At 37.5% G+C, this 26,052-nt stretch overlaps 1 protein-coding gene across 5 annotated transcripts in view; it reads right to left on the reverse strand.

The window, feature by feature from the left end:
- Positions 1-26,052, reverse strand: part of PPEF1 (protein phosphatase with EF-hand domain 1) — a 126,780-nt gene that overhangs the window by 64,768 nt on the left and 35,960 nt on the right. For all 5 annotated transcript variants that reach the window (XM_084790462.1, XM_084790459.1, XM_084790461.1 and 2 more), the window contains 2 exons: positions 22,800-22,899; positions 13,970-14,131 (listed from right to left, as the gene is read on the reverse strand). In XM_084790462.1, coding sequence (XP_084646588.1) covers positions 13,970-14,015 — 46 coding nt within the window. In that variant the 5' untranslated portion in view covers positions 14,016-14,131; positions 22,800-22,899. The remainder of the gene's footprint in view (positions 1-13,969; positions 14,132-22,799; positions 22,900-26,052) is intronic.

Consider the following 26,052-nt stretch of genomic DNA (forward strand, 5'->3'; position numbering starts at 1 on the left):
TCTGGCCATCATTTTTCCTGTAAACACCGACAACTTTGAGTTCATGTGATCACTAAGATCGTTTCCAATTAGAAAATATTCAAACCATCTGGGTTTTTTTTTAGTGACACAGCTGCAGCCAACTTTTTGTTGCACATAGCAAAGTTGAAAATAACTGCTGAAGGACAAAATATGACACGTAAAACTTAATGCTCAACCAAAAACATCTGAAAAGTAAAAGCAGGACAAATTCAAAAGGTTATTCAAAATGAAGTAGGACTTGATACAGATGTGACTAAGTGCAAGGACACTTGCCTAGCATGTGTAATATGCTAGTTTTCATCCCTAGCACTGCTAAATAAAGTTAAATAAACAATCCCTGTAGAAAAATATGTCATAGCACAAATAGCTGGTTTTCCCATCAAGGAACAGTGGCCAAAGTTGATAAGAATTGTTTCAGGAATATTTGTTTTCATAGAATGACTTAAAAAAAAACCCTTATTTTACTTTGTTGGTTGTTTGGTTTATGGCAGGTCCTCTTGATGCAGTCAAGGAACTTGCAGTCCTAACTTCTGCCTCCAAGTGCTGGGATTCCAAGCATGCACCACCACAGCCAATTTACCTTTTTAAATACTCTAAAATTGGACTGTTACTGCTAATTCATTAACTGGCATGATCAAGGGTGGGGAAAAATGGAGACAAGAGGGAACTGAAACCAACAGACACACAGGCATCTAGGGCATAGAGGCCTCAATGGAGACAAAGAGGTCAGAGAATGGGATGATAACTACAAAGATTTCAGAGGTAAGCCATGGTGGCAGGAAATGAAAGTAAGCAACTGAATCTGAGTAGTGCTCGAGGTTGGTGAACTCAGGAAATCAAAGACTGAGATGTCACAAAGCATTATGGGAATGAGGGTCGTGGGAGGACCAGATCCAATGAAAATACACATGGGTGACAAGACTTGGAGAAAGTCCTTGATGAATTTTAAGGGAAATTTCCCCACTGAACCATCTCTCCAGCCAAACACTGAAAAATTTGAAGAATATAGGATAGTGGTTTATAAAATACCTCTCAATTTAAATTTTTTTCATATTTCTTCGCAACTTGATTTGGGTTATATATTTTGCTGAGATGTGCAATGTGTCCTTCTCAGGGCAGTTACATCAAAACGAACATGATGGAGCTGAAAAGTTGGCTCAGCAGTTAAGAGCACTTACTCCTGTTATAGAGGATCAGGGTCCAGTTCCCAGCACTTACATGGTGGCTCACAAGCAACTGTATCTCCAGTTCCAGGGCATCTGATGCTATCTTCTGACCTCCACAGGCACCAGGCTTGTACACGGTGCACTTGCATACAGACAGATAAAACACTCATACACATAAAATAAATATAAATAATAAGTCTAAAAAATTTAAAGGAAACAATTAAAAAATAAGCACATGATGTTTAATCTCATCAATGGTTATGCTAGCTTGGATAGCTTGGTTAAGGTGATATCTACAAGACCAGAAATCCTCTACCCAAGAAGTATGGTTTTGTATCCTTTTAATGAACAAATTTCAGACTATGTGTACAGCTGCCCTACAAAATGTCTACTGAGTTTTGCTTAAAGCAATTGCTTCCATGGTGATGACAGAGCAATCACACATTCCAACTCTTCATTCTATATTTATTAGGATTTGGATTTTTAAATGTTTTAAAAATATTTATATTTTATTTATTGTATATGAGTGCTTTATCTGTAGAAGAGGGCATCAGATAACATCATAGATAGTTGTGAGCCACCATGTAGTTGCTGGGACTTGAACTCAGGACCTCTGGAAGAGCAGGCGACACTCTTAACCACTAAACCATCTTTCCAGCCCCAGGATTTGAAGTTCTAAACATCCCATTTAAAGCCCTATTTTATCCAACAGGGAAATGGCACAACATAAAGATTACAAGTAGTCATCTTATGAAAATTTACATTATAACTGCAATCCTTGGCTAAACCACTAGTTTAGGAAAATGTGATGCTATATCTAGGTAATACCAAAACAAAACAAGACAGCTCAGTATCGTGAAGATGTTTAATTTGTAATGCTATTGTATTCTTAACTAAAAGAAAAATAGCTAGGTAAAAGCATCAACATCATCTTTAACTATTTAAAATTTTTCCTCATAGAAAATATGTCCTATACAACAGTCCAGCAATTATCTTTAATGTTACTTAGAAAAAAATTAAATGTCTCGATGACAATTCTGTTTTGTCTCTCTTGCTATTAATTACATTTGTTATTCAAAGGTCAAATACAATTAGCATTTTGTCATTTACACCTGCTAAAAGCCTAATAGAATATGAACCATAATTATATAAATGCTCTGATTATAGAAAATAACTGGCAACTGGATCTCAGGTACTGCTCTTGTATTAACTTGAAATATGTCTCTCTGTAACAGGATTTTCCAATGATTAACAGGATGCAACCATAAAGATGACACATTGGCCCAGTAAAAGCTAGAAGCTAGTAAAAGTCACTTAAATAGATAATGCCACATAATTTTATTTTTTGCCTTCTCAAGACTTCTGATTCAAAATTTGATATTTAAATAGCCTCTGTCAGGGTCTGAAAATAGGATTTTAAAAGCAAAGATGGCTGATCACATAGAAAGTAAAGAAAAAGTAAGAATTCATTTAATTGGTATACATAATAAAAAGGTTGTTGGGATTGAGTTGTTACTTTAGTTTGGCTTAGGATTTTTGCCCATTTTACCCAGAGAATAGATGTGTTTGTAATATCAACCTTACACAAGTCTCAAGGCAAACATATTATATAAAAAAGTGATTGTTTCACTATTATGGACAAGGACTACAATTTCAAATGAAAAACAAGTGATCTCCTTTTACAAAGAAAATTCTTTATGAAAATTCTCAATGAACTAGGAATTATATAATGTAATAAGAAATGAAGACTTATAATTAAAGTCATTAAGCCACCAAGGGGGAGTATAAAGGTGACAAAGTAAGAGGCTTAAGAGGAATCCAGAGGAGTTCCGACATTTAAAAGTTGGAAGAAAGTAGAGCCAGTATCTGAATTGGAGCCAGCCAATACAAAGACATAAAAGGAAACCTGGGGCAAGGACAATGCCTGTTGTAGGAAAGTAGTGTGCAAGAATGCCATGTTCTGCCAAGAAGTTGAGCAAAATCAGAACAGACATGATCCATTGGATTTTGAAGATATTTAAAAATCTATCAAATCATTTTCTTGATATAGGACTGATAAGGAAGTATAAGACAGCAATTTTGGACACCTGGGAAATTCTAGATATAATGTTATCTATTTGTAGATAGTATCACCAATGTAATTTTCTTCAACATGCTTCAGTATTGTAATTATGTAAGAGAACATCTCTCTTCTTAGTACATTCATGGTGTGGTACCTATAGGTCAGCATCATAACAGCTTTGGGTTTTTCTTTTCAAATGGAGAAGAAGAAAGCGGATGAAAAGTAAGGAGAGCAGAATGTGAACAGGTGAAGGGAGCCAACAGGTATGTGGATATTCACTGTCCTGTAGAACTGCACAGGTTTAGGTTTTCAAGAACAGTAAAATGGAAGCAAAGCAAAGCAAAAGAAAATTTCATGAGAAAAGTAAGGATGTGGAGCTATAACTCAGTGGGTAAAATCTCACTGTATGAATCTGAGGGCTTCAGTTAGGCCCTAAGCACCCAAGTTAAAAAAAAGCATTCATGCAGAGGTGTGCACATGCGCATGCATGCACGCATGCATGCATGCGCGCACACACACACACACACACACACACACACACACACACACACACCATTGGCATGCATACATACACATACACAAACTTACACATACACACAAAAAAGAAAAAAATTAAAGGGCAGGAACTTAACATACTAAGGGGCTAACGGGTAACAGGGGATTAAGCAGAAGAATCAGAAAGGGAAAGGAGTGTCCCTGCAGTTCTACACAATCCAGCAGACTCTCAATGACAGACTTCATGTGTCTTATTTGGTGTCTACTTCACTAAGGAAGAAAACAGGGGTGGGGGGTTTCCAGTTGAGAGCGACTTCCACTACATTTATCCAGTGTTGTACAGACTATAACAACAACAACAACAACAAAACAATAACAGAAATGGCAAAAGGTTCTCTAATTGGAGAACATCTCTTAGGAATTACCAAAGATAAAAGAAATAATATCATAATTAATATTTCATAAGGTCCTCAATTTAAATACACATGGACAAGTGCTCATGAGGGGCTGGGGTGCATAGGGCTAGAAGTAATTATTAGAGAAACTCTCAAGCAGTTGTTAACAGCTTTGAGATTTTTAAATAACTAAACTTACTTTAAGTTAATGAACCATTTTTCCTAAATTTATTTTTAAAATGTTTATTAAGAATTACAGAAATGTTTGGTTGGCTAATTTTTCAGATTTTTCATTTCATGCAGACATGTACACACGCACACACACACACACACACACACACACACACACACACACACACACACTGGAAACTGAACTCAAGTCCCCATGCTTGCAGGGCAAGCACTTTACTGAGCCATCTCCCTGGACTTCTCCCCAGTTTTTCAGTTTTAAGAAAAACAAAGAACAAAGAGTTTGATTTAAAATTTTCCATTAGAAAATTTTTCTGTTATATGTTAAACATCAAACTTCAAAGCTAAAGAGATGTGGTATTCTCTCTGTTCATTAGGACTTAAAGAGATATATTTCCAAGTGGTCTCAAGGTCAGAAATAAAGAAAAATATATTAGTGCCTTCAAAGTGCTCTGTGTAGAACAAAAAACAATAAATTATTAACTGAAAGCCGACTGACATAAAAGTTTATGTGTAAAGTTAATTTCAGCAGAAAAATTATAATGTTTAATATCTGTTCATTGTATAAACTCCAATTCTCCAAGTCAGGACAGCACATGACATGGGATTTAAACTTTGAGACTGAGGTAACAGACTAAATCACTGTGAATTCATGAGGATCCAAGTTTGATACCCTAAAAACTGGCCATAGTGCATGCATATCATTGTAATCTTAGAGCAGAAGAGGCAGAGACAGGTAGATCCCTAGTACTCACTGCTCATTGTCTGGCCAGCCTAATCTACTTTGTGAGCTCCAGTAGAGCAAAAGACCTTATCTCAAAAATAATGCAGCACTGAACCCCACACATTAATAGTGGGGGGCTTCAACACTCCACTCTTACCAAGGAGAGATTATCAAGACAGAAACTAAATGGAGGAATAATCAACTGATGTTATGAATCAAATGGACCTAACAGATATCTACAGAACATTTTACCAAACACAAAAGAATATACCTTCTTCTCAGCACCTCAGGTAACCTTCTCCAAAATTGATCATCTAGTTGGTCACAAAGCAAGCTTCAACAAATACAAGAAAACTGAAATAACTCCTTGCATCTTAACAGATCACCATTGGCTAAAGCTGGAGTTCAACAACAACAGAAAAAACAGAAAGCCTACAAACTCATAGAAACTGAACAACTCTTTACTCAATGATCACTATGCCAAGGAAAAAAATAAAGAAATTAATTAAAGACTTTCTAGAATTCAATGAAAATCAGGGTACAACATACCCAAACTTCTGGGACACAATGGAGGCAGTGCTAAGAGGAAAGTTCATAGCACTAAGCACCTTCATAAAGAGATTGTAGAGATCTCATACTAGCAATTTAAAAGCACATCTGAAAGCTCTAGAAGAAAAAGAAGCAAACACACCCAAGAGGAGTAGACGCATAGATATAATCAAACTCAGGGCTGAAATCAATAAATTAGAAACAAAGAGAACAATTCAAAGAATCAACAAAACCAAGAGCTGGTTCTTTGAGAAAAATCAACAGAGAGAGAGAGAGAGAGAGAGAGAGAGAGAGAGAGAGAGAGAGAAAGAACAAAAACAAAATCAGAAATGAAAGGGGGACATAACAACAATAGACACCAAGGAAATCCAAAGAATCAGAATCATTAGGTCTTATTTCAAAAATGGCTATACCACAAAATCAGAAAATCAAAATGAAATAGATGAATTTCTAGATACCAAGATCAGGTAAACTATTTAAATAGTCCTATAATCCTAAGAAAATAGAAGTATTAATTAAAAGTCTCACAACCCCAGCCACCAAATAGCCCAGGACCACGTGGTTTTACCACAGAATTCTACTGGACCTTCAAAGAAGACCTAATACCAATACTCCTCAAACTATTCCACAAAATAGAAACAGAAGGAATATCAAATGGCTAAGAAACACTTAAAGAAATGCTCAACATCTCTGGTTATAAGGACTCTGAGATTCTATCTTACACCTACCAGGATGGCTAAGATTAAAAAATCAAGTGACAGCACATGCTGGTTAGGATGTGGAGAAAGAAATACTCCTCCCTGGTGCTTTCTCGGAAAATTGGGAATAGTGCTACCTCAAGACCCAGATATACCACTTCTGGGCATGTGTGTAGTCTATGGGGGGTGACCCTAGCAGAGACTTCTAGTAGCTGAAGATATAGATCCTGAAGAAGCTGCCTCCTGTAAACAGGGGAGACTTACAGTGGAGGGAGGAGAACATCAATCAACTCACAAAACCCTCAACCCAAAATTTGTCCTGCCTACAAGTAGTGCAGGGATAAATATGGAGCAGAGATCAAGGGAAAGGACAACCAATGACTGGCTCAACTTGAGACTCACTCCATGGGATAGACCTAACCCTTGACATTATTAATGATACTTGGCTATGTTTGCAGACAGGAGCCTAGCATAACTGTCTTCTGAGATGCTCCACCCAGCAACTGATGGAAACAGATGCACAGACCCATAGCCAAACAATAGGCAAGGTTCCAGGGTTTGGGAAAGTCTTGTGAAAGATTGGGGGGAAAAGACTGAAGGAGCCAGAGTGGTCTAGGACATAGAAGAAGATTTACAGAATAAACTAACTTGGACCCATGTTGGCTCACAGAGACTGAATCAACAACCAAAGAAGATGCATGGGCTGGACCTAGGCCCCCTACACATATGTAGCAGATGTTGTTCTTCATGTGGTTCCCCTAACAATTAGATTGGGGCTGTCTCTGACTCTGTTGACTGCCTTTGGATCTCTTTCCCCTAGCTGGGCTGACTTGTCTGGCCTCAGCAGGAGAGGATACGCTTAGTTCTACTATGACTTGATGTACCAGGATGGGTTGTTAACCATGGGTGGGCTCTCCTTCTATAAGGAGAAAGAAAGAGGGAATGTGGGAATGGGATGTGAGGGAAGGACTGGGAGGAGAGGATGGGGGTGGGGCTAAGATCATGCAGTAAAGTGATTAAATAAATAAAGGGAAAAAAGTAATGCAGATATCTGCATTCATAATGTTAATGTAATATTCGTAATTGTTTCATGGTTCTTCTTGCTATATGTAGCTTATTTTATATATGTGTAATAATATAAATGTATATGTAAAAATATTATTTAAAAAGCTGTCATAATACAGCAGAGCCCACAGTACTGTGATGGAGCTGAATGATCATGCAAGGGAAAAAACTTAAGTAGTCATACCCTGAGAAGTAAGTATTAAGTTTTGGCTATGGCCCTGCCAATTAGCTGTGTATTCCTGAGCAAATCAGTTTCTATACCAAAACCTCACTTTCTGTTCTGATGAGGATAAACTTTCACACAAAGTTATGAAGATCGAAAATGCATAAAAGGACCTGGTCTATAAGTAAGCATTACAGAAACAGACATTATTTTTATAAAAAACAAACTTAATTAAGCCTAGTTTGGGGGCTGGAAATGTGGCCCGCTTGGTACAGTATATGCTTAACATATACAAAGTTCTGAGTTTGATCCCCAGCACCAAATAAACCAGACTTAATGGCATATGTCTCTCTGTAATCCCAACACTCCAGAGGAAGAGAGAGAAGGATCAGAAGTAGCTCAAAGTCATCTTCAGCTATATAGTGAGTTGGAAACTAGCCTAGGATACATGAGGCCCTGCCTCAAGAAAACAAAATGAAAGAAAAAGGTAATCTCTGTAGGAGGTATGGAAGGGTGGAATGGCTGGCAGCAAAACTACTTTGTCGAAGAAATGCACAAGATCAAATCTCAACTCTCACAGTTGAAGAAAGCTGGGCAATTTTGACAAGGATATGCTGTCAGGTGCTTCAGCTATCCAAAGGGCAATAATAAAACTCCACTTTGGGACATGTCATCATGGTTTTTACATAACTTAAAAAACTCTGGCAGGCTGAGACAACAGGATTGACAGATTTGAGGCCAGCCTGAGCTACACAGTGAGACTTGACTGCCCCTTCAAAAGAAAATTAAAATATCTTCAGGTTTATTGTAAGGAATAAATAACATGTACATACAATATGTTAGCACTTTCTAGAATACTCAGGTACTAAAAGCTATTATTTTCTATCAAGAGCTTTTAAATTATTCCCAGGCCTTGACACAGTAATTTCATATCTAACCACCTGATTGTGAAAGTAATCTAAAATAAAGAAAGAGCGTTTCATGAAGAACTGCCTCAAAGTGTTATTTGTATTTCAGAATAAAACAGCAATATTAGAAATACTTCAATATATTATAATCCATTTATGAAATGACACATTTAGCAATGGAGAAAATGTTGTCTACAAAACACTTATAAAAACTTGAGGAATATTTATGTATATCAATATTTTGTACTGCTCTGAACTGTTTGATGTTTTCAGGATGCATGTACATAATGCATGCATGCCACTTTTGTTCTTGGTTTGTAAATTTCCTTTTTATACAAAAACAGAACCAAGTTTCTAAGGCTACGTTTGTATTCTCTCCTGTACCTCTTGGGCCTTGAACTTTGACCTCTGCAACAATAAAGCAGCATTTCTACACATACAAGATCATTAAAAAAAAAAAAGAATGCACAGAGTTGTTACATTTGTAAGTGCTGTATTTAAAAGGTAGTTATTCTAATTTGATTAAATTCTTGCAAAGTATCCCTTCTGCAAAACTTGTGATACAACACTGCCCTGAAGTGTATTTTTTAAAAACTAATAGATAGTTTATTATGGCACATCAGCACAATTTCTGTCTAGATAGTACAACACTACATTTTATTAATCATTAGGTGTGAAAGGGTTTCTTTCGTGGTTGTTAAAAATTTCAAATTTCTATATCTGCAAGAATAAACGTTTTGAAAAAAAAAATGTGTTGCAAGTGAAGTTTCCAGAAACTAATCTTGAGGATGATTAAAAAATATCTTAAAAAAATATCGGGCGTTTTTAATGTATGGTGAGTAGAATGGGAGCAAGGAGCTGGTTCAGTAAGTAGAGTGTTGGCTCCACAGTAGCAGCATTTGAATTTGGGTCCACAGCACCCACACAAAAACCTGAGCATGGAGACATGCATACACCTGTACTACTTCATGCTCAGCACGTAGAGACAGGAGGATCTCTGGGGCTCATCAGCCATTCTTGATGAATTGATGAGCTATAGGTTCACCAAGACCCTCTCTCAAAATGGAAGATAAAACAGGATCAAAGAAGATACAGACATTTCAATCTCTGGCACATGCAGGCACACACACACGTATACATATACCTCACAGATGTAAATACCATTGTACCATCAGCATTTCAGATGGTTTATTAGATGAATCATAAACTTTGATTGACATATTGAACAATAGATAGTGAAAGAATACAAAGAATTATAAGTAAGTTGCCCGGTGATGGTTAGTGTGGTCATGGTTACAGAATCTGAATCACCTGGGAAATGAGGCTCTTGATAGGCCTATGGAGGATCATCAAGTTTATTCCTTCTCAAGTCTCTGATGAAGTTGAAGACCAGGTAGTTTAGTTTTACAAGGAAGCTTAGTTGTTTAGGGGTTAAGATGTTTTTGGGTCTAGATAGAGGTTTTAAGTTGATAATGACAAGATGTGATGGAGATTGATTTACATTCAGAAATTTAGATTCACCGAGATAGGCTGTCAAATACATATAGCGAAAATACTAAGAATGTAACATTTATATAATTCCTGATTGTGTCATGGTTGTTCTTGATATAGGTAGTTTATTGTATATATGTGGAATAATATAAATATATATGTAAAAAATAAAAAAATAAATGTTAAAGAAAAGATTGACTTTATCTTTTTTAAAAAGTGGGAAATTCCATCTTAAAGTTGGGCAAGAAATCTTTTTATTTGGGCTCCTACAAAGATATTATTCATCCTAAATCAGCCAAAAGAAACTTTAAGAGAATGATACCCCATTTCCTTTAAGGGAAATTGGGTAAGTTTTTGGTTGCTTTCTTGAGTGATAGATGTTTATTTTCACTAGGAGTTGGTTATAAAGTTACTATTGGTCTTATTCAGAGAAAAAACAAGGTTGGACTCAGGGATGTCTCTTTTTTCCTTTATCTTTTTTTCTTAGGTTTGGAGATAAATGTTGAAAGGAAAGAAGGGGGGATATAGAAATATATAGGGATGATAGGCCAAAAGTAGATTATTGAACCTACTCCTCAATTTAAGTCCTTAATTGTTACTCACAAGGTTATTTTTAATGAATTGATATAGAATTTTGTATATTGATGCAAAATAAATTTAATTCTGATACATTGATATAGAAGTAAAATTTAAGATTATTCTTCACACACATTATATATATTTCTACTCTAATATGAGGTATTTGTACCCATACAACTCAAGTAGAACACAAGGTTTATCTCCAATATATTGAAAGTGCTATTGCAGGTTGTTTAGGATAAGTAAGTTATACAAGTTAATTGTTAGTTGATCAAATTATCATCATATCAATTAGTATTCTAGGTGTAACAGATAGATATGATTCCATAGAAAGATAAGGTAAAATATTTAGGTAAGGTCTTCAAAGGCCCTAGAGACCTACAGAATATGGCATTTAAAGATGCTTTTATCATTTTAAAGATTCTTTGATAACAAGACAGGTTAACTCCTGGCAATACCCAGCCTACCTCAAAAAGATAATGAGCATCAAAGAACCTCCTTATAGAGATGGCTTCAAATGTGGCAAACCAGCCACTGGGCAAAATGTCCTCATTTTGGCCACTGACAGAATTCTGCCTAAAATAGAAAAACTTGGATGCAGGCAGAGTTGATGGCCAAATTCTGTTAATGCCACAGACAGAATTCTTCCTAAAAATGAGCAAGCTTGGATGCAGGTAGAGTCAACAGCCAAAGTCTGCCAATAGTTGTTGCCTCACAAATATGTCTGTCAGATATATTGGGCCAGAAGGCTGAAGATGATGCTCCAACATTATAGAGAATTTTGGGTGAGTGTTCAGGCAGGAAACTGTCACTGACATCTTCTCATTTGCTAACCTGTACTTCCTGTATACTCAGGTAACTAATTTTATTCCTTCTCAATCTCTGATGGGGTTGAAGACCAGATAGTTTAGTTTTACAATTAAGCTTAGTTGGTTAGGGGTTAAGATGTTTTTAGGTCTAGATGGATGTTTTAAGTTGATAATGATGAGATGTTATAGATATTGATTTACATTTAGAATTTTAGATGCACCAAGATAGGAAAGACATTTTCTTCAATGTTGCTAATACAAATAACCGAAACACTATGAATGTAACACACACACACACACACACATATATATATATATATATATATATATATATATATATATATATATACACACACACACATTATTCCTGATTGTGTCATGGTTCTTCTTGCTGTAGGTAGTGTACTGTATATATGTATAATAATATAAATGTATATGTAAAAATATTTAATAAAAAATTTTAAGTTAAAAAATCTTATTTACAGCAGCATCCAAAGGAATAAACTACTATGACAAATTAAATCAATGGGAAGACATACTATGTTCACCAATTTCATGGTTCAGGTGTTATGCTGGCAGTACTTCCCAAGCACATCCACTATAATCTCCCTGAACATTTCCCATGTTTAAAAAAAAAGTTTGCATATTAACCATGAAATCCTCATGAAACTGCAAAAGTCCCAAAATACCCAAAACAATCTTGTAAAAGAGAAACAACGTCTAAGGGACAGGTTTCATGTAAAACAGGCTGGCCTCAAAATTGCTATGTAGCCAAAGATGATATTGAATTTCTGATGCTTAGTGTTTTATAAAACCAAGACATTTGACAAACTGTAAAGGGCTCAGTAGGAAAAAGTGATGTGAAGGTGAATGTGAGCAAAATATGTATGAGTATGGCAAGATACATGATGTGCATAGAAAGGTATCATAATACAATCCTCCACTTGTTCACTCACTTTGTCAAACCAAATAGGGCAAGTAGTCTCCTCTGTCTGTGTTAATAAATGACTACTATGGAATTAGTTTGTGATATTCTTAAATATTCCAAATGGTTAGGGCACCTGTTATGTTCCTTCCTACTTTTAGAAATTAATCTGCAAATTTACCACAATTCAACTGAGGAGAACAATTGAATCTCAAAGAAAAATACCCTCAACTAGCTAGTATAAAACACTCTTAATCCTGAACTCCCTACCATAAAGCTGGGTAAACTTTAAACCAAGTTAGAATAAAAACCAATGAAAGAACACACAATGTAGATAACAAAAGAAAAAAAAAGAATGGAGCTTAAAGCAACATGTTCATATCATTGTCCCAGATCGTTATTTTAGTTTGCTTGGAGAAGCTAGGCACCTAAAACATGCAAGTGAGGTTGAGCTAGATTCCAGTAACCATGGAAAAGTACCTCTGCACAAAACAAAGGAAATATTTATGTATCTAATTTTATACAGGTAGAAGTGGGTATGCCATTTATGCAGAGGCAATACACTTCTTTTGGAAACAGATTATCTGGCATTCTCACTAGAAAAATTTTAAATCATAAGGCAAATCTCCTGACATTCTGTGTTGAATAGGTGCTTTTAAAATGTGACTATTGAGTTATAAAATCTATGGACTGTGTCATATGGGTATTGATTATATTTTCATTGCCTTTGCCCGATAGAACAACAGCCCCCCAAAAAAGCCCTGGCTTTAGTCCTAAGGAAAAGGAAAGGGTTTGCTCCCCAGTTGATGGGGCATATTAAAGATACAACAATCAATGTAAATGTCTTTACCTTATACGTCACTTGGTCCCACTGTTAATAACAGATTTATTATTACAATATAAGGTATCTGTTCAGCCTAGGATGCCAATAACTGACACAATGAGACTGAAAAAGAATTCAAAGCTGTAAGCACTACTCTAGACAGAATCTAAACTGATACAAATCTACTTGTAAACTGAAATAACCTACTCTAACTCTCATAACCAACATATATCCCAAGCAGTTGCCAATCCTCCTCTGGCCACTTTTCTCCTTCTACTCTCCATCAACTGTCCCCCTCCTATCCTCTGTTAACCATCAACTGTCAACTTCCAGCTCCTCCCTCTCTCCAGGAAGCCCCACCTTCCACTTCCTGTCCTTCTGCCCTGCTGATTGACTAAACAGCGCTTTATGGACAGTTGTTACATCTACTCAATACATTCCTCCACAATTTATTATAATATATATTTGCTATTGAAGATGGGAAAGTGATCCTCAAAAAAAAAAAGCCAAACAAAATTCAATGTCACCACTAAATGCCACATATGTATGGTATACCTATTACATGAATATAGAAGAAGTAAATAGAAAATTTACTGTCTTTTTTGTTTCCTGCCACTGAGTTTTAATTTGATATTTTACACTGGAACATTTTAAATAAAATTAAATCAAACATATCTCTTAGATAATATTTTGTGGTACACCATGATGTCAAAGCTGTATCTTTCTACAAGAGGTTTCCCATGTTCCCCCAATATTTCATCTTCAGTCTACATAATGATGTTTTTAGTACAGAATCACATAGGGTAGTTTGAGAACCATGAGAATAAACAAGAAACAGGAAGCACTGGAAGTCTGGCTTAATCCTTCCTTTTCATTCATAAAAACAGGCTTGTCCCCCAGTACTCACCTTTCTCAGATTTGTTTTCTTTTATTGAAGAACTGCCACAGCCCATGACTTCTAAATCATATTATGCTTACAAATTCAACTTCTAGTTCCAAGTGAGAGTGTGAATTTCTTTTCTTTATGCTTCAAGAAGCCACTCAACTGATTCCTCTCAGTTCATGGATACTAATGAGGAAGGGAGAGGAGGGAGGGAGGGAGGGAGGAAAAGGACCAATTAACAACATGGTAGTTAAAGGTCTGCCCAACAGGATTTATTTTATGTTTCTGAATTGCTGTTCATCACGGGTTGTGAAAGTGATCACATATAATCTGATCCTTGTTTAGTTTTCAAACCACAGAAACGGCCACAAAACAGCTATAGTTAGTTTTTGCAGCCATACCAAAATGATAGTTTCCCATGTCTAGGTCAGCTCAAACTTTATATAAAACCAGGCACTAAGAATGAAAAAAAAATTGAAATGTAAGAGTATGCGGATTTTCTAATTAAAATACAAGGGATGGAATATGGAAGAGCTAACATAATTCAGTTGTTTTGGCTTTAAAACTGAAAGTAATTAAATCTATCTAGGCTTTTAAGCACAAATTGGAGCTGGACTATGAGACAAAAACAACACATTGAACTATGCTAAAAAATCAAATCAAAGTGAGTCTTTGGCAATATTCCTTAGGCTCAGGAGGCTTAAGGCCTCCCCTAAAATTTACAAATCATAATTTGAAGGTGTCTTTAAACAAGCTCCCACATGTGGCAGAGGCTGCTTCAAAGCCTTGACATGTCCTCCCATACTTACTTTGTCCTTTAGACAAGGCTACCAAATTGGAATTTTCAGAATGACCTGATGAAGGCGTTCAACAGGGTTCCGTGGTGAAGCATTACCATCTTGTCATATCTATCTGATGGTTCAGTGTGGAGGGTTTTTATTTTATTTTGTGATACTTTCAGATGGTCTATTTACATTTATTCATAAGAACACAGACAACAGCTATAGTTTTTCTTTCACTGCTACATTAAAACCTTTAAAAAATTCAACTTAGCTAAGTAAAGGAAACATTAAAATGATAAAACTAGTAGTACAGCTCAGTGGTATAACTTGTGCTTAGTATACCTCATACTCTAAAGGGGTTTCCAATCTTCATAATGCTGCAACCCTTTAGTACAACTCATGTTGTGGTGACCCTCAGACAAAATATTATTTTCATTGCTACTTCATAACTGAAACTTTGCTACTGTTATGAATTGTAATGTAAATATTTTTGGAAAGTTTTGCCAAAGGGGTTGTGACCCACAGGTTGAGAACCATTGCTCTAAATTCAAGTCTAGGCACCAAAATTAAATAAATAAACTATGAAATTATTTTTAATCAATAATAACCTTAATAACCAGTTTTTCTCATCAGAACTGATTTCATTATGTATCAAGTTAATTAACCCTTCTAAACATTGGGTTATTTCAAATTAGATGGAATTCCTTTTGTGGATTTTTTTTTCCTGTTGATGGTTTTGTTTGTTTCATTTTGATACTAAGACTTATGTGACACAGGCTGGCCTCAAATTCCCTATGCAACAAAAAAGGACGTTGACTACTAATTCCCCTCCTCCACTTTACAAGTGCTATGATAACAGATCTGTACCCCTCAGTTTACGCAGTACTAGAGGGTTCATGTATGCTAGGCAAGCACTATACCAATTGAACTAACATAATCCAGTTGCTTTGGCTTAAAGATGAAAATAATTACATCTATTTAGGCTATTATCCACAAATCGGAGGCTGACTATGAGACAAAAACATTGAACTATGCTAAAAACCAAACCAAAGTGAATTTTTTGGCTATATTCCTTAGAATCACTAAGGAGGAATAATTATGAATAGTTATGAATCATAATCTGAGATCCTTAGATCTCCCTTTTGTGTCTTTCTTTTCTAAATCATGATGTTGTGTAACAGTTTTTTTCCAGATTAAAACATTCTGCCCTACAGAGAATCTAAGTAGGGAGGTTAACAACTCAAAATAACTTCAGGACGTCCCTGAAGCTGACTGGATTCACTAGGCCCCTCCTTGCTAGAGAAAGAAGCAATAAATACTACTGGAAGTCACTCCCAGACAAGTAGCTCACTCTCAGAGGATCTGAAGTATAAAGACTCTGAGACCAGATCAGATGCCTGGAAGAGGTTTAGACCAACTGAGTCACTTGGAAGGGACACTCTCTAACCCGTTGAGCTGCCTGCAGGCTGTGCAGTGTGCTCCAAGTTCCCAACTTTTGTGAGCTGCCACCCATGCTGGGGAGGGCTTTGGTGATGCAGCTGACTTTGAATCATTTCTGCTCCTGGAAGTAACCCCTCACCCATACTCCTATAAGTAACTCCAATTAAATCATTGGTTCACCAAGTTGGACTTGGGTGGTATCTGTACTTTTGTTTGTCATGAGCTTCCTGTCTAGCATGAGTAGACTTGTGTGTTATGTCTTCCTAGGAAAAATTTTGTTACGCTGCACGTGGATTAAAAAAGTCCATGAGCTCAAATACAAAGGCAGAGTAAACCTTGTGACACTCCACATCATTCTTCATAGATCACTATATTCACAATCAATTATAGCCTAAACATATTTGTTCAGGAGTAGGGGAAGTGAAAGAAGAGGAGATGAGGGAGGAAAAGAGAAAAACAGTCAGTTTGGCAGGATTTTAATAAAGGAAAGACAGATGTTTAAAGGTGTGAAAGAACTTTAAAAATACTTTGAAAGTATGTATGTATACAAAGTATAAGGAAGTTAAGCAGCTTGCTTAGTGTCATACAGACCTATAGTTGTCAAACTTTGTTAGTAATTAGAATTACCTAAGGAACTTTTTAAAACTCCCATTGCTCAGCCTGAACTATTAAATCAGAATCTCTGGGAGTTAAAAAAGATTGATGCTCAGGTCCCACCTATTGAGATTCTCAGATAATTGTGACTTGATGGTGACTGAGCATCAGATGTGGGAACTACAGGGATGGCTCAGTCGGTAATATGATTGGTGTACAAACATCAGAACCTGAGTTTCACCACCAATATCCAAGTTCTAAAACAACAACAAAACAAAACACAAACAAACAAAAACAGGCATGACAGTGCACATTTGGAATGCAATCAATGAGGAAGCAAAAAAAAAAAAAAATGAACAGATCCCTGTGTTTCAGTGACCAGCCAGCGTAGCCTAGCCAAAGATTTCTAAACCCATGAGCGCTCTCAAAACAAAACAAAACAAAACAAAACAAAACAACTGTAGGCCTTTGTCTGTAGGTGGAGGAGACGCCCTTTCCCAGTAAGCTTCATGCTCTGAAATAGGCAGGTGTCCCCCTTGCTAGCAACAGTCCACAAGACCAAAATGTGTTAAAAGGCTAGTTCCTTGCAGGGATACTTGCAAAGCAAACCGCACAGACTTTAGGCCAAAAGCTGTCAAAAGCAGGCTCTTTGAAGAAACACATTTCAAAGCTGCCCTGGAGACAAGCCCCGGGAGGTGTCGTTGCTGTGGCTCCTGCAATTCACATATTCTTTTTTTAAAAAACCCAGAGGTCTGAGGTGGGGGTACTCACTCCCCCCTCTTCCTCCCTCCATATCTCCCTGTCTTTGTCTTTCTTTTATCATTAAGCTTAGTGAATTAAAATCTAGCTCTTCAACTCTCAACTGTTTTTATTTTAATCAGCCACTCTAAGGTTATCTGGCCTTTTCACAAGTCCGAGGTTCCCTTCCCAGCTGGAAGAGACACTGGACTCCTGACTAAGTGCACAGCCACCCTGAGCTCCCTCAAGTTATAGGATCTGACCTAAAAGTTCCCTCACTGCCGAGGTGGCCTTCCTAGTGACTGGATCTTGGGACAGAGCCTTCCTTAGCTAGCCTCCAGAAGGCTAAAGAAAACTCTGTGACCAGATTCTCAGTCCAGCCTCATGGAGAAAGGAACCCACAAACAACAACAACAACAACAAAAAAAAAAAACTATGTGGGCAGCTTCTGAGAAACAATACATAAAGTTGTTCTTTGGCTTCCACAGCACATACAGTGTACCTACACATACATGAATGTACACACCTCCCTGCACACTCAACCACACACACATATATATACAAATAATAAAACAGAATAAAGATGCTATTAAATTTTTCTAAATAATTCTAATATGTAACAAAGTTTGACAGTCTCTACTAGAGAGCATGTAGCAAACCCATGATGCTGCCTAGCAACCATTTTTCTGGAAATGCTTTCAACCCTTCTATTTGGAATGGAATTTTCCCATTCACAATCACAAGCCTGTAGGTTTGAGACATCTACTCTTTTTTCACTTTGTAAATTAGGGCACCATTTCCTCTCTCAGGAATTTCTCAAAGGTCATTTGTGGCACCTATAAGAGAGCAAGTTCTTCGACCACCCTTTGAAGTAATTATTCTAGACCTAGTAGCATTCTCTATATCAGTGCTTTCCAATGAGGAAGAGGGGTTAAAATGCAGATTCTCAGGCTTTATGAGACATCTTTTAAAATCTAGGTTCTTAGAACCTGTGTTGGAAACACAACTATGGGCTGGGGGGGGGGGTATAGCTGAATGGGAGAACTGCTTCCTACCTTGTACAAGAACATCAGGTCTAATCCCCAGAACTATAAAAACAAAATAAAGTATACCATTCAGGGAACTTTGAGGCTGATAGTCCATATATCCCAGGTCAAAAAACCCACTATCTTCCCATAGCATCCATATTTCCTTGGGTTTTGTTCCTTCCTTACATTGCTTCTTCTATCCCTTTTTATGAATTGTCAGAGTAGGCGCTTGAGGGGTTGGAGAGATGGCTCAGCTGTTAAGAGTGCTGGCTGCTCCTCCAGAATATTCTGGCTCTAGTCCCAGCACCCACATGTTGGCTCACAATCATCTTTAATTCCAGTACCAGGGGATGCAGTACCCTCTTCTGGCCTCCACATATATTGGGTATGTACATGGTACATAGATACACATGTATGCAAAACATCCATTTACATAAAATAATTTTTAAAAATTAAAGAGTTGGACCTTGAGCAGGCAACAAACACTGATTGATAACAGGAAGTGATATAGTTTAATCCTGATTTTAATTCCTGGAACCTACACAATGGCGAGAAGAACTAATTTCACAATATTGTATTCTGACCTCCACACACAAGTTGTAACAGGTGCCACACATTTACATAAAATAAATAATGCAATACACTTTTTAAAAAGAACTTGTGAAAGAAGAAATTTCATTAATTGGTAAAAGTAAGACTTTGGGGCCATCCTAAACTACATAGGAAGAACTTATCTCAGAAACAAAACCAAGGATTCACTGGCAACTTAAAAAACATGAAACTTTAGTTTATTTTTGTTACATTGTGCGCTCCTCATGAATACCCATTTACTCTTAGGCACCTGTATAGTGCATTCACATAGACTGTGTTTGATGAAAGCAGAAAAGATAAGAAATGAATATTTCTAAGCCAGAGTTCCTTAAAAATTAATTACTAAAATCATTATTTTTACATCATTTTATACACAGACATGTGCTATTTTGATGGTATAAAAGCCTTTTATTAAAGTAGAAGTAGGTAGTGCTTATCTCTCTTTTGTTAAAGTATATTTTAAGATCATGATGAAAAGAAATGGTAATTGTTCTAGAATTATTTGGTTGTCTGTTAGAAACAGTAATTGACTCTAAGAATTTTATGCTTTAATTCTTAAATTATTAAAAACCCATTATTCTCTCTCCATTAATGGACACAGGGATAAAGGAAGGGAGGCAGGATAAAGAAACAATGAGTTCTGTTTAGCTCTCACCAAAACATGAGCTAGTTAAGGACTGGAACTGCTATCTCCAGCTGCCCTGCCTAGACCTTGAAGGAGAGGGGGGAAATGCTCTGTGAGCCATGTCCATGTGCCTTTGAGGACACCTCTGACTGTAAAGCTGATAAAGATGATTTAGAGATTTTCCACTCCTTAGTAAAGCCTAAGCTTCTATCCCACCCTCTGCCAGCATTAGCAGAGCACTTAGTGCACTAACAAAATCTGAACGAGTCATTCCCTGAGGAGCTCCCAGGTTCAACGGGGCAGGGACTTCTCAGGGGTTACCAAAGCTCCACAAATGCCCCTGGTTAAGAGGACAGACACATCCATACCACTTGAGAGGATATCTCGCAGGCAGAAAAAGTCCCTAAAGCCACACAAGGGATGGTTTTAAAGAGCAAACATGAGCCTGTGAGTCACCAGGCACTCAGGGACAATCTACAAAAGGAAGGGCTTCTACTAGTGTTATACTGTGTATTGCAGGGTGATCTGGAGGGTGGAACTGTGTGATGTTGTTCACTCTTTTCACCTCGTCATTCTAATTGCAAAGCTGAAAAGACACGGAAAATAAAACAAAAGGTGAGCCCTGGAATCAGCTTCACTTCCAGCTCTAGGAGCTTTCCAAGTGCCAGCCCAGCTTCCTCCTTGTTCTTACCCATTCTTAGCATCATCTTTATCACAAAGTGTATCTATGTCCACCCAACTCCCACACCTTGGCTCAGCCACCCTGACCATGAGTCCAATTTGGACAATGCTTTAGATGAAAGCCACGCAGTTCCCCATGTCAGAAGTTTAGCTTTTACTAAAGGTGTTGGTTTTGAGAAAATTTGCTGCTACACAAGCTTTGGCCCTACAGAAGTGAAATCTGGAGCCCAAAGTCATTCCCCTGCCATCAAGTCCCTCCTCACCACCATAATGGGAATTAGGCAGGAAAGTATACTTAATCTTCCATGAAATGTGTAGACAGTCACTGGAAAGAAAGAGGGATAGGTACCTTATCAGGCATTTTTAATTGGCAATTACTGAACCAGAGGCTGTATAGCCTGTTGTCTGTGGCCTAAATATTCTTAACGGAGATAGGGCCAGGTAGAGAAATCCCTGGCAGACCACACTAAATATGTTCTTTCCACAACTTCCTTCTACCTTGAGCAGAATAGTATACCATTTGCCTGGATCCAGGGTCTTAAATGAATAACCAGAGGCATATAAGGCTGATGTGGCGATTCTTCCTTGATCCCACCAGACGAGAAGATAGAAAAAATAAGGAAACTATATCAGTTACTGGGAAGAGTCTGCAAGTATCTGTTGATACATCTGAAATTACTATAACCAGGCAGTAGGTTGAATTAGCATCAGGTTTTCCAAAGTTTGTCTGCCAGTATAGCTTACGATTTTAGAGATGCAGGTGAGGCATTTGCATGGGTGTCTGAGGAGCTCAGGAAAGCTCTCCTTACTGCAGGGCTTCTCAACAATAATATACATTGTGACTCTCTCAGCTCTTTGGAGGCAAAGCATCTCAAAAACACTTGGCCATTCCTAGCTGTCGAATGCTGGGCCAGTAAAGCCTTGGTTTTGAAGTCAAACTAGAATCTGAATTCATTTTGTCTTTAATACTTCTATACCTCAGATTATGTGTAAGAAGATGGGGAATACCAGCACATACCTGATGGAGTTACTCGGTACTAAGTGAAGACCTTGCTGAAAACAAAATTGGCTTGAACAAAGAGCAGCCCTTCTTAGTGGATGTAAGGTTAGGAGGGATTGTACATAGCAGGTAACCACTGTGTTTACTCAACACACTTCTTTCAGAATGTTTTGTTTGGGGCCTCTCTGAGGCTAAACCACCACGGATATCTAGAGAATGTGGGATAAGTGAAGAGTCACAAAGAAATCGGCTCCCTAGTCCTTACTCGGGCACTAAAACTTGAAAAAATGCTATACCAATAATAATGAGAATAGCTAAAATCACTACTGTTTATTAAAGGGTTCACTAACCCAGTAGGTGCTTTATATTTATATTATCCTAGTAAATTTTCAGTGTGCATCTTCAAGGTAGTATGATCATCACTCCACTTTATGAAGAAAATAAGGTTCATATACTAAATACAATATTCCTTAGCACAGGTTATTAGAGGCAAAACTAAAACCTCTGATGATAGCTGAGTATGGTGGCCTATGTCTATGATCCTGGCACTGTGGAGGAAGTGTCAGGAGAATCAAGAGTTTTAAAACAGCCCCAGTGACATATTAAGTTTACAGCCAGCCTAGGATACACAAACCATGGCAAAGAGGTCGACAGGGAATATGGGGGCTTGGGACGGATGGCAGAGGGTGGAAGACAGACTTAAACTGGGTATGGTGGTTCACATTATAATCCCTGTGTTCTAGAAAGCTGCCTTAAATTTCAGGCTAACCCAGGCTACATCGTAAGGCCTAGGCCAGCCTGAGTTATAGAGCAAGGCTATGTCTGGAAAACAAACAGAAGAACGAAAATGCCTGCCCATTAAAAGACTAGCTAGGTCTTGGTTTCCAGATCTGGTCTATCATTCTATATAAGAACCAAATCATTAAACAAAAATCCTTCACCACTGCACAGAAATGTTACCAATTCTTGCATACAGACTCTATGAGGCCAGAGAAAAGAAAGGGAAAATGCTACATATGAAATTATATACAGGAATGTTGAAAATACTTCATGAGAGACCTGCTTTGAAGGGTTTCCCAGAGTATCTCTTTCTTCATTTCTTACCCCTTGCTCAAGGAAACTGTAGAGTTTTTCCAAATAGCAAATTCATTTGGAATAGGCTACAACTCCTCAGAGTGCAAAGTCATCTGCACCCTCTTTTTAAATGATGCCACCTGCTTTACAAATAGTAATACTGGAAAAAAATAATTCTGAGAAATTACAAAGCCATAAAATATGCTCCAGGGAGTACATGTTCCCTCTTTCCATATGAGCTATGCTTATGGTATATGATTTTTGCTGACCCATAATGCCTAATTATAAACAAAAATATTACCTTTGTCTTCTGCTTGGCCAACACAGAGGTTTGCCTCACTCCAGGTGTTTTGGGAGAAACAAAGATGAGAAAATCCTTGCGTGTGAGAGAATTCAGAGGTCTAAAAGGAAAAAAGGTACAGTTTCAGCAATCTAGAGCACTTCTTTCACATATGCACACAAAACCACATTCACATCTTTGGAAGGAAAGTTCTTGCTTAAATAAACACACACACACACACACACACACACACACAGAGAGAGAGAGAGAGAGAGAGAGAGAGAGAGAGAGAGAGAGAGAGAGAGACAGAGTGAGAGAGAACACAATAGCTATAATATCGCTAAGCTACTGTGCCTTTCAGTGTGGACAGCACGCTGGGATACACACACATCCTGGAGAAGCTGATGGAGCCTCTAAGGCGTGGCTGTCTGCCACAACCCTGCAGTATCCGGCCTGGCTATAAAGGGGATTGCTCAAGTAATGGGCTACAATATCAGTGGTCACATGACTGCTTCCAAAGGGACCATATTCTATCCAGGCAGGACCAGACTGCTGTTTGCCAAGGCAAGCCACATCAGCATTAAATAGAAAAGAGAGTTTCAGTAAATAAGGGCAGAAAATCATTCTTTGGGTCAAATTAAGGCTATTTTTAGGAAGCATTGACATAATTTATATATAATTAGGAGAAAGTAGGAGGAAAATATTCCTTAACACCAGAAAGATATTTGCTTAAAGGAAATACATTTGAGAACACTGTCAAACACTATTTCATGTGACATTTATATTTCTTTAGCTGCTTAGTTAACTCCTTGATGGAGAACCTACCTGTTAAAGAGACTCAGTTTCCTTATTATCAAAAAGGAAACGAACTTTAATCTGTAGTTCTGCAGGGTATAGAATGAATAGAAGGAGGCACATGTGAAAACTCAAAGCAACAATATCATTGGCAGATGCCAATGGCAGTAGCTCATCTACCTTCTGGAACAATCGTAGGCCCAAAGACTCTATTCTGAGAGATTCATGCTGAGTATTAGCTACACCAACAGCAATTTTTCTCTTAAACTCTCCCTAGGTGGTTACATCCATATATGTTTTCACACTTAACTGTCTTTAGGCTTTGGCAACTAAGGTTGACAGGACTCTGGCCATAACCATTCCATAACCTTACCCAAACTGCTCTTTAGTCTGATATCTTTCTACAATTGAGAACCACAGGAGATCTAACAAAATAGTGACTAGTTTGCTACTGAATCTAACGGAATCACTTCAAAAAATAACTGGGAAGGCACTTTGAAGTTTCTGTATTTTCACTAGCATATTTTATATTACCAGAGAGTCTCATTGTGAGCCCCTACAACTATACAGGTTTTCGTGGCAGGAACACCAACGCTAGGATCTGATGAGGCTGCCACACACATTGTAAATGATAGCGTAATTACCCAGTCTCCCTCAAAAAACTGTGAACAATGTAGCTACATGGCTAGCTTTCCAGCCAAGTGCCTGCTCAATCCACAGTGATTAAATGATGGCTATGCCTAGATGCAGTAGTTCAACTGTCACCTTCTCTGTATGAAGTCTTTTCTGAATCACCAAAGGGGAATTAGTCATCCTGTCTCCTGGCTCAAAAAGCCATGGGCGTGTCCAATCACAGAGCTTCCCAAAGTGTGCTCTAATTTGTCCTTTTACAAATTAAACCCCAAAGAGAAAGGACTCATGCTAGTCCTCTTGGCATCCATAGCCTTGGATACACAATAGGCACTCAATAATTATTTGTTTAATCACAGAAAGAAAGAAAAGAAGGAAAAGAAGTCAGATAGTTATTTTAACAGCTAGCCTCTGGCTCATGAATTAGATTTGCTATATACCCTTAATATAAATTATTTTTAGAACATAAGATGACTTCCAAGGTAGGATAGCAGATAAGAAGCTGCCTCCGTGTGACACTTGAATGATCAGAGTCAGGGTAACAAAGAATAGATGCAAGAAATCACAAAGAAACCTTACTTAGGGTAGTTGAAGAGTGTGAAGAAACAGAAAAAATGAGTAACCACCACATATAAAAGCAGTTTGCCTTTTTCCAAGTGGTACTGGAGATTGCTCTGTAATGTGTGTGTATACATATGTAACAAAATAGAGAAAAAGAAGCAATGAATTTGAGAGGAACTGGGGAAAAGAAAGAAGAGTTAGAGGGAGGAAATGGAAGGAATAAAATTATGTAATTATAATTTAATTAAAAAATAAGGGAGAGTAGGTTGCTATCCAGGCCTAATGGCACAAACATGTATTCCCAGCAATTTTTGTAGGATGAGGTAAGAGGATCATCAGTCAAAGTATGCCTAACCTACAGAGTGAGCTGAAGGCTAACCTGGGAAACTTACTAAGATCCTGTCTCAAGATGGCTGGAGGTATAGCTCAGGGATAGAGTGCTCTCCTGGCATGCATGGGTAGCTAGGTCCAATCTCAATAATGGGAGGAAAAAAAAGAATTTCTAGGCTTCTCACTAGTACTATTTACAAAGAAATATGGGTGAAATATAGAAACCAACACATGCACAAATCACAACACAGATACAATACAAAGAAGTATGCAACCTAACACCTCCAAAAATTCATTATTGAATCCAAAGATACTAAAATGGTTGACATACTGAACAAAACATTCAAAAGTCTGCTTTTATGTAGTCAATCAATGATGTTGAGTGTGCTGGCACATACCTTTAACCTCAGAGCTTTGGCAGCAGAAGCAGGCAGATGGATCTCTGTGAGTTCAAGGCCACCCTGGTTTAGTTACATGATAAGACTGTTTAAAAAACAACTACAAATGAGCAATTATTTCAATGAGGAACCAAACTATGAGATGAATTAAGAAGTCAATTCAAGACATGGATAGATAGATAAGTTAGCAATCATGGTGGTTTGAATTAAAACAGCCCCCATAGACTCATAAGTTTGATATACATAGACTCTAGTTGGTAGAACCACTTGTGAAGAAATAAGATATGTGCCTTTGTTGGAGGACAAAGGTCCCTGGGGTTGCTTTGAGGTTTCAAAAAACTGGCACCATTCCCAGTGTTCTTTTTCTGCTTCCTGTTTGCAGATCAAGATGTGAGCTCTCAGCTATTCCTGTTGCCCTGCCTTTGCTCTGCCATCATGGACTCTAACCCTCTGAAACTGTAAGCCCAATAAAAGGTTTTTTTTAATGTTTCCTTAGTTGTGGTGTTTTAGCACACCAATAGAAAGTAAGATACCAAGAAAAAGAAACTAGAAGTAACTAA

The sequence above is a fragment of the Acomys minous genome (genome assembly GCF_964271855.1).
Source record: "Acomys minous genome assembly, chromosome: 7".
NCBI lineage: Eukaryota > Metazoa > Chordata > Mammalia > Rodentia > Muridae > Acomys > Acomys minous.